Source organism: Aspergillus homomorphus (genome assembly GCF_003184865.1).
Source record: "Aspergillus homomorphus CBS 101889 unplaced genomic scaffold BO97scaffold_71, whole genome shotgun sequence".
NCBI lineage: Eukaryota > Fungi > Ascomycota > Eurotiomycetes > Eurotiales > Aspergillaceae > Aspergillus > Aspergillus homomorphus.
Window position 1 is genome coordinate 59,713 of NW_020291957.1, and position 13,846 is coordinate 73,558.

At 52.9% G+C, this 13,846-nt stretch overlaps 6 protein-coding genes across 6 annotated transcripts; 3 read left to right on the forward strand and 3 right to left on the reverse strand.

Moving 5' to 3' along the window:
• Nucleotides 1-472: 472 nt before the first annotated feature.
• On the forward strand, nt 473-3,682 carry BO97DRAFT_464507 (putative C6 and C2H2 transcription factor RegA-like). Its single transcript, XM_025699493.1, has 8 exons — nt 473-714; nt 769-823; nt 877-1,109; nt 1,176-1,391; nt 1,445-2,208; nt 2,268-2,402; nt 2,450-2,574; nt 2,620-3,682. Exons 1-8 carry the CDS (start codon nt 552-554, stop codon nt 3,641-3,643), a joined length of 2,715 nt encoding a protein of 904 aa, XP_025546379.1. The 5' UTR covers nt 473-551; the 3' UTR covers nt 3,644-3,682.
• A 204-nt stretch (nt 3,683-3,886) lies between these two features.
• BO97DRAFT_447036 (class I SAM-dependent methyltransferase) lies at nt 3,887-5,991 on the reverse strand. Its single transcript, XM_025698724.1, has 5 exons — nt 5,347-5,991; nt 5,170-5,274; nt 5,051-5,091; nt 4,536-4,976; nt 3,887-4,481 (listed from the first exon to the last, which is right to left on the reverse strand). Exons 1-5 carry the CDS (start codon nt 5,596-5,598, stop codon nt 4,187-4,189), a joined length of 1,134 nt encoding a protein of 377 aa, XP_025546380.1. The 5' UTR covers nt 5,599-5,991; the 3' UTR covers nt 3,887-4,186.
• Nucleotides 5,992-6,366: 375 nt separating this feature from the next.
• Nucleotides 6,367-6,840, forward strand: BO97DRAFT_264836 (uncharacterized protein). Its single transcript, XM_025690928.1, has one exon. The coding sequence runs from the start codon at nt 6,524-6,526 to the stop codon at nt 6,770-6,772; it is 249 nt and encodes an 82-aa protein (XP_025546381.1). The 5' UTR covers nt 6,367-6,523; the 3' UTR covers nt 6,773-6,840.
• Nucleotides 6,841-7,512: 672 nt separating this feature from the next.
• Nucleotides 7,513-9,146, forward strand: BO97DRAFT_400551 (FAD-dependent oxidoreductase; the record flags this gene model as incomplete). The annotated part of the gene is made up of 3 exons (XM_025694297.1): nt 7,513-7,615; nt 7,705-7,742; nt 7,820-9,146. 3 exons carry the CDS (start codon nt 7,513-7,515, stop codon nt 8,966-8,968), a joined length of 1,290 nt encoding a protein of 429 aa, XP_025546382.1. The 3' UTR covers nt 8,969-9,146.
• A 637-nt stretch (nt 9,147-9,783) lies between these two features.
• Nucleotides 9,784-11,880, reverse strand: BO97DRAFT_264871 (Zn(II)2Cys6 transcription factor). Its single transcript, XM_025690930.1, has 2 exons — nt 11,417-11,880; nt 9,784-11,364 (listed from the first exon to the last, which is right to left on the reverse strand). Exons 1-2 carry the CDS (start codon nt 11,476-11,478, stop codon nt 9,792-9,794), a joined length of 1,635 nt encoding a protein of 544 aa, XP_025546383.1. The 5' UTR covers nt 11,479-11,880; the 3' UTR covers nt 9,784-9,791.
• BO97DRAFT_264870 (FAD-dependent oxidoreductase) lies at nt 11,881-13,670 on the reverse strand. The gene has a single exon (XM_025690929.1). The coding sequence runs from the start codon at nt 13,525-13,527 to the stop codon at nt 12,283-12,285; it is 1,245 nt and encodes a 414-aa protein (XP_025546384.1). The 5' UTR covers nt 13,528-13,670; the 3' UTR covers nt 11,881-12,282.
• Between the last annotated feature and the right edge of the window lie 176 nt (nt 13,671-13,846).

Genomic DNA, 13,846 nt, shown 5'->3' on the forward strand with positions numbered 1-13,846 from the left:
GTGCGATACACCGCCAGGCTGCCGTCGGGAGTCTCCCCCACATCCCGAGGCCAGTGTCCAAGAGCACGCAAGGGTCACTGGTCAGCCGGCACCGGTCAATGCTTTCGGTTAAAGATGCCGGGAATCTTCGCTCATATGCCTGTCTTTCAAGTTCAGTTCTTGCGTTGCTGATGTCGGCTGGTTTCGGGTTGAATGGTTTGCTATGCTTGTTGATCAGGCAGGGGGAAGTGAGAACTTGATTACCGCTGAGTTGTCAGTCAAGAAGATGATAACTTGCAGATTAGTATACATATATTGCGCTAGTCCGAGTGTTGCTCAAGTATCTAATGAAATGGCTGGATGTAATAGTCACTGGAGTACGTAGGCTTTGTCAGACAGTCAGTTAGTGATACCAGTTACTTAACACTGTAAGAGTGGGGTTCCCCGCAAATTCCTTCCCCACATCCTTAGCAGCTTTCCATTCATTTTCCCTCTCGCTTCTTTCTCATCCCCCAACCCCATCCTTTCCTCTACTCAAAGCTCCTCCACGGCCATGTTAAACCCTCATCACCATGTTGGATGAACCTCCTCCTACTGCTGCTCCTACTGCCTCCTCCATTTCCAGACAGTCACCCTCGCGCTCAGTGTCGAAAGCCCGCGATGGCTATTTTCAATGCGGTTTCTGCAAGAAACACTACAACCGCGCCGACCACTTGATCCGCCATGTTCGATCGCGTAAGCTATCAGCTCCTAATTTGAATTGTGGCTTACAGATACTAATTTCGGCAGATACCCGAGAAAAGCCCTATGTGTGCCATGTCTGCAACAAAGGCTTCGCCAGACCGTATGGCGACCTCTCTACCTTGAACTCACACTGTGGACACTGACTCTAACCAGAGACCTCATGAAACGTCACGCCGCAGGCCATGATCATCCTCGGGATGGCAAGAGGAAGCGGCCGCCGATCTTCGCCAAGAGTGGCCGTGTCTCCCAAGCCTGCCGGGCATGTGCCACGTCCAAGCTCAAATGCGACGAGCAGAAGCCCTGCCGCCGGTGTCGAGACAAGAAGTTGGATTGCGATTGGCAAGAGACAAACCCGGGCGAGATGTCTCCCGAATCATCTTCGCAAGGTTTGTCTTTGCTCTGCTATGCACTGGATCTGCACCAGTCGAGCGCCCAGACTGAACTGCCATCAGCGTACGATGAGCCCGACGAAACTGAAGCATACCTCGAAACCCCGCAGACACAAGGCATCCTCCCCTCTCCAGCCCCCATGATGGGCGAAATACCGCCGCTGCCCATGGACCCTCCCACGCACTTCGCCACGCCGGACTTCCCAGTGGGCAATTTCCTGCCTCAGGCACCAGATCCGGCTCCGCCGCTGGAGGATCCGCTATCGGCCGGCTACGATGGTATTGTTGACCCGCCTCGCTTAACAGGTGTCGGCTGACGGGCTGCGTGCTAGCAATTTCCCCGAGTTTGGATCACGAAAGTGGTATCTTTAGCATTGACGGCACTTTCTTCCCCGAGTTCATACCGGACTCCCTGATCACCTCTCTATCACGCCCGGATCTGGAGCCGCTACTGAACCACGCTCAAGAATACGCCTACGGGGTCTTCGACCAAAACATACCATCCAACTTCGATCTCACCGAGATTGATTTCGGGCTTATCGAGTACTTCAACTCTCAAGGCATCACACATCATGCGCCACCCGCGGTAGAGGCACCAAATGACCGGTCGGACGTGGACAGTGGTATTGCCTTGGGGGCAGAAGCCTATAAGCGCTCCTCACTGTCCGCTTGGAAGCCAGCGCAGAGCGATAATGCATTCGCCCATCAAGGTGATCTAGCAGTTCCGGGGACCATCGACAGCCCCGATGCCGATATCCGGTCCGAGCGCAAGATTCTTTCAGAGCGATTATCGGCTGGAAGTCGCGATTTGATCTTTGGGATGGTGTTACAAACCAGTCAGAAAGCCAACCCGCTACGGATCATGAAGTCGTTCCCGAGTACCGAGCTTCTAGACGGATTGATACAGGACTACTTCGCCTACCAAAGTCGGCAAGTCGATTCCTTCATACACGGTCCGACGTTCCGTATCAATGAGCAGAGCTCCGATACGCTTACCGCCATCGCTGCAGCCGAAGCAACGAGGTCCACCATTCCAACTATCCGAAAATTGGGCTACGCACTGCTTGAGATTGTACGCCTGCAGATCTCAGACAAGGTATACTCTTCTCATAGGTGAATGGCATGTTGTCCGTGAATGAGTGCTGATTCCTTCAGTATGAAACTGATAACCGGACGACGCGTGACCTGCGAGCTTCTCAGACATTTGCTTTGGTCTTAGATATTGGGCTATGGAGTGGAAATGGTCGGAGAACAGAGATCGCAGAGAGTTTTCAGCAGCCCCTACTAACGGTTCGTCGTCAATCATTGCGGTGCTGGTCACAACTGACATCTTTCAGATGCTCCGGAGAGCCTTGCGATTTCGGCGATCTGTCTACACAACAATTTTTCCGACTCTTGATGACGCCCCGGAGGTGCTAGAACAAAAGTGGCGGGATTGGGCGGAGTTGGAATCTTTCAAGCGGTAAGTTTTTCAAATGCCTTATCCAGACACCGCTGACACGTTCAGACTTGTACATCATCTTTTTCTGCATGATGCTCAGGCCGCACTGATGCTGAATGTCAATTCCCTCGTCTCGTACGCGGAGCTGGAACTCCCGTTACCTTCCATTCGATCACTGTGGGAGGCGAAGTCGTCAACGGAGTGGAGGGATGTTTATCTGGCTACCGGGATGACTGGTCGAGAGCGACTGCCATCATTGATTGATGCCATGCGAGACATGTCCCGGCTGCAGACACGCGTTGACTCCCAACTGGCGGGGTTCGTTGTTTTGCACGGCCTAGCCGCGATGGTCAGTGAGTATCACCGCTTCAGTTTCATCTCCAAGGGCAGCTCAAAGCACTGGAACGGGCTGGTCATCAGCTCCCGACATCAAGAGCTATCACAGGCCCTGCAACACTTCCGGATGGTCTGCTACGAATGGCCCGAGTTCCCCGGGCCCGAAGTGTTCCTAGTCTACGAAATGATCTCCATGTTCCTGTACATGTCCCTCGAAGAGCTCCAACTCTTCGCAGGCAAGGAAGACAAGCGCGAAGCTCGCCGCGTCTACCACAGCGCCCTCGAATGGATCGAGAGCATCGACTCCCGGCGCGCCGTGTGGCACGCCGGCCAAGTCATCCGCGCCGCCAAAGCCATGGCCCCCGGCTCTCTGACCGGCTTCCTGGCCGTGGGCGTATACTACGCCAGCCTAGCCTTCTGGTCGTACAGCGTCGTCTCCAAAGCCAAGACCGCAAAATCGGCGACGCAGCCCGGTCGACCGCTCGGGTTCACCCCGCGCAACACGACCCAATTGCCCACCACGTTTCTCGACGGCGAGGAAACGACGGATGTGCAGAAGTTTATCTCTCTGGGATGCGGATCCCCCGCCCTGCAGGGGTCGCAGGGCCCCGCCTTTGTGTCGGACCCCCGGCAGACGATGGAGGTGGCGCAGGGGCTTCTGCGGGCGGACGCCTCGAATGACTCGCTTCCTCCGCTCGTCCAGGGGCTTTGTCAGTTGATGGGGGATTTGGGCAAGGCGGCTAAGTCGACTTGACCGGGTGTAGTTAATGATCTGTATGCACTACTGTATGATATGGATGGATGGGAACATACTGGGGAGAAATGAAGCACTATAATGAAACACTCCAAAATCCATTCTTTCCCTCTACCCGTCGGATTTGCGTCCGCACCACGTACCTACCAGCGCATTGTCTCAGTAGGAGCAGTCAAAGAATTCCATATTCAATTGATTAGAATCGCTAGAGGGGTAGTAGTTCACCAATACAAAACAAACAGACATCGACCACCACAAGTCATACCCACAAACGGCCAGACCGCACTCGAAAGAGGAATGAATTAGTGCTGGCAGCGCGACGAGGACCCCAACACCAACAACACCAATGCAAAAAGGCCACAAATTGGGTCAGAAGTACAAACCTCATTTACGTACGTAACTGATCGGTACACGTCACATAACATCGCGAATCGCTCTAAGAGATAAGCATAGGGTATAAGGCTCGCACGGAAAAGAATCTGGATAGAAGTCGACTGAGGTTTGGTAGGATGCAATGCAGGGAAATAAGAGAAACAGCCCTCGCTAGGGAGCGGGATGGGAATCGGACTCGGGTTTGCGAGCGTAGACGACCGATACGGGGAGGTAGGCGTGGGTTCCATAGTCGCGTAAGGACTGGCGCATTTGGGCGAGGAATATTTGCGCTCGCTCGTAGGACCAGCCGAGTGTGGTGGTGAGGAGACGGAGCATGAATCCTTCGACTCCACCGTGGAGGCGGAGTTGGTTCCAACGACCCTGGCTAGATGTAAGCGATTTTCTTTCCGGCCGATAAATGCTTGTACTGCTCACGAGTTCGTGTAGCTTTGCATCGGGACTCCAGCTTGAAAAATTGTCAGCGCAAGAGTCTATTCTGAAAGAAAGCAGGCAGACATACGCATTCATGGGCCATTGGAAACGATTCTCCACCACACTAACAAAGCCCGCCTGCCTTAGTCGCGTCGCGCTCTCAGCCCAGATGTTGAACGTCTTCCCTGACGCATTGCCCGAATCGAGGACTGTCTGGCCCCAGATGCGGTAGAAATGGCCCTCGGGCACGGTATCGTCGTCTGCGACCGGTTCGACCGAGTGCTCAACGACCTCGATATATCCACCAGGTTTCAGGCAACGCCAGCATTGCTGGAGGAATTCGTCCCAGTCAGGAATGCATCCAAATAATTCGCGAACGTGAATGAAGTCAAACTGATTTGACTCGTAGGTCCAGGGAAGGGTCACATCATCAATCTCGAAGACACAATTCGGCGGGACGAATAGCGGCTGGATTGGGGAGAGATCCACCCCGGTGACTTTGGCACTAGGGTATTCATCTGCCATGTCTCTGTCAAAGTGAGCTCGTCGTCAGCTACTGCATCCCAGGAAACTGCTGGTTTACGAATCGGTCGCATAACGCACACTGCCCAAATGCCGGTTCCGGTTCCCACGTCGAGGATTTCCTGCGCAGGGGATCGATCAGATTGGTGTTCTGCTGCACGGACACAAGAAAAAGTAACTTAGGTATCGACGGACAGTACCTGCGGATTGCGGATGGGAGCCAAGTGGAGCTTCTCATCGAGGGTCAGAAAGTACATATGGTGAGCCAAGTCTTGTTGTTCATTCGCAATGTCATCGTTCGGACCCTGTCACGCAGCCCAGCAATCGGTCAGCCAGTCCGATGGGGACGCAATCGCTTGGAAGTCCGACCAACCTACCCAGTATGCGCCATCGCGGAAGGAGTGGTACCGCCGACCGTATTCGTATCGGTGGTCCGTGATATAGGTGGACAGAGTGACTGTGTCATCCCCAATCAGGGAATCCTCACCATAGGCCGAGTCGCCGTCTTCCATTTCTTCGTCGGTCGCATGGCCGGACATATCAGAGGAAGGATTGTGGCGTTGGGTCTCATCAGTCAAAAAAGGATGCGATGGCGCACGACCATCGTCCTCACATGGGGGCGCGGTCATGGCGGCGATCGGGGAGGAGCCCAGCAGATCGGATTGCGGAGATCGACTCCGTCCGGGGGTGGTCCACGAATAGTTGAATTGCTTTGCAGATGGTTGGAGCCGGTGATCACACAAGAAAAATTTCAATCGAGAGAATGGAATGCCAACCAACGCGGATAACGCAGAGGACAAGTTTCGAGTCAGCGAGGGAGGGGATGCTTGCGCGATTGACGGGAATGGTGGGAGTGACGCAGCGAATGGGTTCTTCCTTGGGTCTGCTGGGGGTTAGAAAGGATCGAGGAGAGGAAAGAGGAGAAAGCGGCGTGAGATCAGGAACAACGGATCATCGATTTCTGCCACCATTGCTTCCCCACTAGAGGAAGGTAAGAGTTCAATTCGTCGATTAGATTCGGGTTTGAGGAAAGAGAGAATTAAGTAGAGATGGGGAAAGAAAGAAAGCAGCAGCGTAGCTTGTGCCGGTCATACTGAACTTAGTAAGGAAGGAAGCAACCACAAGAGTGGATGAACGCCTGATGCTTAAGGCCCTCTATAAATCACATGATATGAAAGAGGGGGCTCGGTAAGTCCACATCCCAGTCAACCATTGGTGGTTGAGCATGTTTAAGTTTCGAAAGAGTCAATCAGGAAGGTGGTTGTCTTTGGAAGGCACAGTCACGGACTGGACCTGAAGGAAGACGGAGGAGACTCTCTCCAGACACTCTACTCCTACTATTCCAACTTCTTCTCCTCTCCTCTCCTCTCTTCTTCTGGCCGTTTGACACCACCTCCCTCCCTCCCTCCCTCACACCACACCCTCCAAGAAACAACTCATCCCTTCATGCTTCTGCCGTGACAAGGATGTCCCCAATTATCAGTATCAACCTAACTTTATATCCCTGGAGAACTTCACCACCCCCCGAAGCAGGCTAGTGGCTCCGATTAGTGGATGTTAGCGTTGACTAGCCTGAAGAATTGCCAACTTGCCCAGAACCGACCATTCCCGACCGGGTTGCGATTCCCACTTGCCCACTTGCCCACCGCACCATTGACTCGGGTCAGCCTGATTGACCGATCATCAATGATTCACAGTCCACACCCCTCCCCCCCTGCTCGCCGGACTTGCTTTCTTCACCCGCACTGCCATGCCAGCCCGGCACATGGGTCTTGGATTCGCCCTAAAACGTCTCCATCCTGAACCCACTATTTGTTCCAGCCGGTTGGTCGACTCCTTCTGAAGACTTCGAGTTTGATTTCACCCGTTTCCTACGTTTCACTATGAGCTTAACCGCCCCGATGATAGTCGATGGCAGCCTGCCGTCAATTGACTGCACTACACTTTATGGCCTGCATCTGCAGCCCATCCCGTGTCATCCCGATTCCTGGTGCATCGTCTGATGGTGCAATGAGAAATGCGGGGGTGAGTCCGAGTGCCAGACACTCGAGCATCGGCAAAAGCATGGCAGCCCGCAGCGATGACGTTCCCGCTTATCAGTGGCCCAAAGAGAGGACGAGAGGATGAGATTAATTCCTGAACCATGAATCAGCTGGACGCTTTGACGCTCGTATTGGGGCCGCTGTTGCCTCTCTCACGACGGAGATTCCGTCAGAGTCGTTCCGTGCCATGGCCCTTCCTAGCTGTATTCAGTAATCTGATGGAAGGCATACCTTAGCTGGATAATATATCCTCCCTCTATCAGGAAAAGAGTCTTTCCTGTTCTCCACCAGAAACGGGAACCGCGGCCTCCCATGGCTGACGAATGGCTGCTGCACCAAGAAATTAACTGCTGCAATAACAGCTCGACGATGCCCTTCTTCTTCGATCGCTTCTCGAACTTTATTTACCCATCATAGAATTAGCAGTTGGTGCCTTTCGCTGCTCTTTTCCTTTCCCGCTGTCCTACGTGGTCACAGTACCTGATATCAGTCGACTTGAGCATGGGCATAGTGCAATGGCTCTGGGCCCTTCTAGGGGCTAAGCCGAGAGAGGTGACCGCACCTGAGCGAAAGCTCAATGCGACGGTTCTGATTGTCGGTGCAGGTAGGACTCCCTAGACTGCACGACTAGAAACCGCCACGCGACATTCGTTCCGGTCAAACTGCCAACAAAGGCTGATTTGCACACCCTAGGATCGACTGGACTTGCTCTGGCCCAAGGATTGAAACAGGTAGCAATCCTCAATCCCCCCCCCCCCCATGTCTCACATACCCGGCCGAGTCAGGCTGATGCTGAATTCGGTTCCAGGCCGGTATCTCTTGCGTCGTGTTAGAGAAGCACACTTGCATTGGTGCCCACACCCGCGACTGGAATATGGGTTTGCATTGGGGAGCAGAGTCGTTGAGAAGCCTCATCCCAGACGAACTGTGGAAGCGGATTCAGTCCGTCCAGGTTGACCCTAGCATTTCCCCGACTGAGAGTGACGCACTCAACTTTATCCACGGTTCGACCGGGGAAATTATGGCTTCTATTCCTGCTCCTATGTTCAACCGTCTACGTCGCCGTAAACTACGAGAATTGTTGGCAACAGGCCTGGACTTACGATACGACAAGCGTCTCCAAGCAGTCGACTTCTCCGAGGATGGTCAAGATGTCACCGCACGACTAGCGGACGGATCATGCCTTACTACAAAGATCATCATAGGAGCTGATGGAGCCCGATCAACCGTCCGTCAATTGCTGCTTCCTGAAACAGGACAAATCCGCCAGCTGCCCTACTGTGCGACCTTTGTACAAGCACGATTTAGCGCGGAGCAGGCTCGCTTTTTGCGACAATTCCATCCCTTGTATCTGGCTGGAATCAACCCAGCCGGACTTTTTGCCTTCTTTGGGATGCATGATGTAGAGAATCCCGGCCGGCCTGAAACCTGGACATTCTTTTTCTATATATCGTGGCACTCGGATTATCAGGAACAAGAGAGGACAGCAGGATGGTCCAACGCTCAAAGATTGAAACAGGTCAAAGAGTATGCGAAGAATTTCGCTAATCCCTGGAAGAGCGCTTTCAAGTGGTTGGACGATGACCACGAAGTATGGTACATGGGATTAACGGATTTCGACCCGGGCGCCGAAGACCATCATTGGGACAATCAAGGTGGACGGGTAACACTTGCTGGCGATGCTGCACATGCCATGACATATCAACGTGGCCAAGGCCTGAATCATTCTATCACAGATGCGGCTAAGCTGGTGGAAGCGATTCGACGATTTGTATCAGGAGAAGAGCTTCAATCCACCGCGGTTTCCGAATACGAGGAAGAGATGATCGCTCGAGCTAGCGATGAAGTCAGGTTGTCCACCGTCAATACAGAAATGGTTCACAATTGGCAGCAAGTTAAGCAGTCGCCAGTGTTGGCTTCGGGAATGAAGAAACATTCATCCGACGCTCTACTCTAAGCATGCATATTGTGCTACCTGTTATGCAAATTCTCGCAGTGGTTGATATAAGTTCTTTCAATGTCCTTCTGTTGCAATATTCTTAATCTGCGAGCCTGCCACTTTCCTTGTCAGGTGTGACTCTTTACAACTCGCTAGACGGCCTGCCTTGGTACCTCGGAATGATTTAGCAAGACGGATTTTCTTCACATGCGCAGAGAATCAATGCATTCTTGACTGGGGATCGGGGGCCTTTGTTGAATTGATTCAGTTTACATCAGCCTTCGGCAGCGGTGCGGTGAGGACCTGGAAATGTGCAGCGCAGACTAATGCAGACCCCGGTCACTGTACTCTTCTGTCCTTTACATCTTCCACACCGAAACCACCTCTCAATGCTCGCGCATTAGTGCCTGTGGCGTCCGTTCCCATGCCTCAATCAAACTTTCGTGCATGAAATCAGGTAGACGAGTCGCGCCAGGAAAGAGAAATTGACAACAACAATTTCAAGGATTAAGATCCACAGTGCGTAAAAGCATGGGTACGAAGACAGATTTCTAACCAACTTCTCGAGCAGATTCCTCCAAGCTGGTATCCGAGAACCTCTGTCATCGATTCCAGCCCACGGCAAAACATTACAAAGTATTGGATATGCAGCTCGCGCGATTTCTGTCTTCGACGACTCGAATTCGCAACCTAGTCGAGGACAAGACTAGTTACCCAAAGCTAACCTTGCATTTATTCCATGGCAAACACAAGCTCACCGTTTATCTTTTGGTACTGTGTCATCATGCAGTGCGCGGTATGCTCCGTCTATCAAATCTGTATTAAGGGTCTTAAGTCGCTCTCACGCTTTAATACACTTGACAATTCCGAGAGACCGCAAACATGACCATTGACTGGCTGATTGTATGAACGGTAGAGCATCATAAAGGGACGCAGTCTTCTCAAGACTCAGCCACATTTCTTGCTCGGCGTTATCTATTCTGTACGCTATGCGTACAAATGTCCGCCCCTCTGTAGCAGGAACGAACATAACCCCGGCGGGTAATGAACAACCTGTTGCATTCATTTCGAGACTCAATTTTTTCAGAGCAATCTTGAGTCCTTCCTCCAGGATGTCCGCAACCACCGCCGAGTTTGCGAACCCCTCTACATGCTGCCACAATCGCAGAAGAACTATTGCCTTCGCTCGGACAGAAAAGCTGGAGGTTCTTGTTGCTGCATTGTACAGTGCTGGAACGATAGGACTATCCAGAGTGATGATTGGGTGGTTTCGAAGCTTCTTGATCGTAAATTCGGCTAAAGAAACCAAATCTTCGCTTTCCTTGGTAAGCTCCGGGGGCAGCTGTGAGCTTCGGCTCAGAAGACAGGTCTTCAGCGCAAATCTGAAGGCAAAGCTGTTTAGTCTGGTCATGTCTGTCTCGCGCTGTACTTTCTCGCTCATCCGGTCGTATGACTGGGACGACAACCAGTCTAATTGACACAAATATCGGTTGATGGACGACAGAAGGCACAGTTGTTTCTGCTGTAACGTTGAATATTCAGCCAAAATCTCGTCTTCTGACAGTTTCCAGCATCTCGCCGCGAAAGGCCATCCGGCATTGAACACTGGGTCGCAAATTCGTCTTGCATCTTGTAATCGCTGAAAGGTTCCCAAGTATTCCTCATACGGCATCCCAAATATCAGCTCGCTATCAACATCCAGGTGTACACCAGTCCCGTAAAAGACGGATTGCGCCTGGAGTTGCAAAAAGGTTTCTACTATGCATGGATCCACGGGTGAAATAAAGTCGCCCGAGATTTGCTTTCGTATGTTCAGCTGCTGGAGAACTTTCAGACCGCCTATAACATGTGCAACCGCGTTATCATAATTACCGCAGAGCATCTCGCAGGCAATGAACAAAAGACAACAGACCAAGACCACCTCCTGAAATTGAGGATCCTGCGAGGAATGCCGCTTGTTGAGTAGGGCAATCGAGCGTCCAGCCTGTTCCAGTCCATACCAGTACCAGATGCTATGCAGCTTCTGTCCGGGTCGCAGAACCTTGTTCTTGTCTTGAGCATTGTTGATAGCCCCAAGCGCGATCGCAGCATGATATACAGCCGGTTCAGTGTAACTCAACCGGAGGATAAGACGCTGCCAGAGCGACGAATCATAGAACCCAGTCATGTCCTGCACGGATTGATGCTGGAAGAAAGAGAAACATCGACCCTCGTCCGGGGTCACGGCCCACTGCAGTCTAGATGCTACCTGGGTGAGCACTGGGTGTGGGACAATCACACTCCGTTTGGATCGTTTGACTTGAGGGCCGCACGCTCGGGGAAGCCGGTGTGCCTCATATCCTTCACAGGTGCGACCGGTAGAGGTGCAGTTTCGACAGGCATCAGGCGCTTCGTCGCATTTGATGCGACGCAACCTGCCGAGCGGCGTTAGTGTGGGCAGATCGTGGTTGGGTCATGTATACTAACCGGCAGGTGCGACATCCGGTTGAAGATCTTTGTCTAAAAGCCTTGCGTTTTGAAAGCAGCATGGTGGTACAGCAGGACTACGCAGCTGTTCGATGAGTTTGCGCTTGAATTTATATCAGGAGAGTCGGAAATTAGGCGTCTCTTGGCCAAGTGTCCGGATGACCAATGGTTCACATTTGCCCCCATGTCTCGCCCGCTCCAAGACTGAAGCTTTACCTGAAGCGGTCCGAGCCTATCTGATCGTCAATTCTTCACATCTCCTGCACCTCCACCGCAGAGATCTCGAGCACCTCGAGGTTCATTGTTTATAACATGTTTCCTGCCGGCAAAATTCGCATGCCCCATGAACTTATCCCTATCGATCAAGCGGAGTTCGAGCGGAGTTCGAGCGACTATACACGACTTGCACGACGGCAGTGTGCGGCAGTCTGGCCGCCACAAGAGTCAGGCTAGCGGTGGCTAGTTGGATGGCAATATTAAAACCCATTGCAAGTTTGCAACCCCGCTCGGGTTATCTGAGTACCGGTTCACGCTAAGGAACGCTAAGGGCTCGTCTACCGGATAAGGCGAATTTTCTTCACCAATTTCTATTTCTGGCATATGGTCTTGGAGATTGGCCTTATCATCACATGATTATGTACTATGGTACATTCTTCAACCCTCTCCTATCTCGAAAGTCGTTATTTGAGGTTCGACATCACGTTGAATGTGATTCTCAGTCAAAAAGACAAAAAAAGACTAGTCAGTCTATTCAGCTTGCCCCAGGGGAGGTGTGAGCTGCGACAGGGAAACGACTTATACACTTGGAAAACCAGTGGATTGAGCTTCAACCAATTGGGCTTCAAGCAAGGCCATGAGTGATTGAATCATACGACCTGAAGCTCCCGTAAGTTCATTGTCTCCTCCTCAGCTCTCTGAAGGTAGTCTTTCTTCAGCAACATGCCCAGCACCGGTGTGTAATCGAAAATCAGGTCCCGCACTTTTGCCAGAGGCCAGGGCAGGCGGTGGAACATGGAACCTGAGAAGCGAGCAAACTCCATATGGTGGTTGGCGTAATCGACGCGCTGCTGCTCATACAGCTCGAAGCCTGCGGCGACGGCTCGCTGATCGCGCAGGTCCACGCCGTCGAGCGCGCGGGCGAGGTAGTAGCCATCCTCGATCGCCATGCCCATTCCATAGGCGGCATAAGGCGAGACCGGGTGCACCGCATCGCCCACGCCGACCACCCTCCCGGTGGACCATTTCTGCAAAGATGGCCGGTTGTATACCTCCCACCGGTAGACCTGAGATGAGAAGTCGGTGGAATCGAGAAGCCGCGGCATCGGCTGTGCCCAGTCCTTCAGGACGGTCGTCAGGTGCGCTTTGGGATCTGCAGGCACCGGCTTGTCCTCCCCCGACGGCTCGACCACCCACCATTCAAACCCGGGCCTGTTGCCTTCTCGCAGCATGGGGAAAAAGCTGGCTTGGTATTGCCAGTCATGAGAAATCACCCCGTGGTGTGCTGGGACGTCCGGGATCTGATCGCACCACGCCAGCCAGACCCGGATCCCGGTATGAATGAGCCCAGGATCGCCAAACGCCTGGCGCGACACGGCGGAACGAATGCCGTCCGCCGCCACCAGGATGTCCGCCATCATAGTGCGGCCATTATTAAACTTTACTTGCACACTGCTGTTGTTCTCGTCGTCGCTGTCCCACCGTTCCTCATACCCGGTTACCTCGTGATCGGTGTAGATGACCCCTTCCGGCACCAGGCTGAGCATTTTCCCAAAGATCGTTGACCGCAGCACTCCATAATGCCAGCCCTTGATTCCCATCCGTCGCTCGACCTCGGCGTTGAAGGGTAGCTGGACGCGCTCCTTGCCCCATTTGTTGGCAAAAGTCGTCCGTGTGTATGACCCGACGTTGTCCATATTCAGTCCGTAGGCGCGGAGGATAGCGAGCACAGGGATTGACAACAGCACCGCACCTCCGATCGCCTCGCACGTCGGTTGCCGCTCGAAGATACGCACATCATACCCTCGTTTCATGAAAGCGAGGCCTGTGGAGATCGCTCCGGGGCCTCCTCCGGCGATAGCGACTCGCTTTCCTGGGCGCCAGTTTTGGGACATTTTGACCAGAGCAATGGATCGAAGTGGATAGAGGAGAAGAACAAGTCACTTAAATGACAGGCATTAGGGTCTACTCGGCCTTTAAATCATTGAAAATCCTTGTCGTTTCCACTGGGGGATGCCATCTATAGATTACTCAGCGGGGGTTTCGGCGAGCGCCAAGAGATCAGCAGGGACTCGGGCTTTGAGGGTTTTCCAGCCTCCGTCGGATACACAGAATGAGAATTATTGAGGCTCTCGCGAAGCGAACGGCCATGCAGGATAATTAATCTCAATCAAGGCATACCTAGCGTAGGTCGTTTTGCATTGTGCCGGGGTG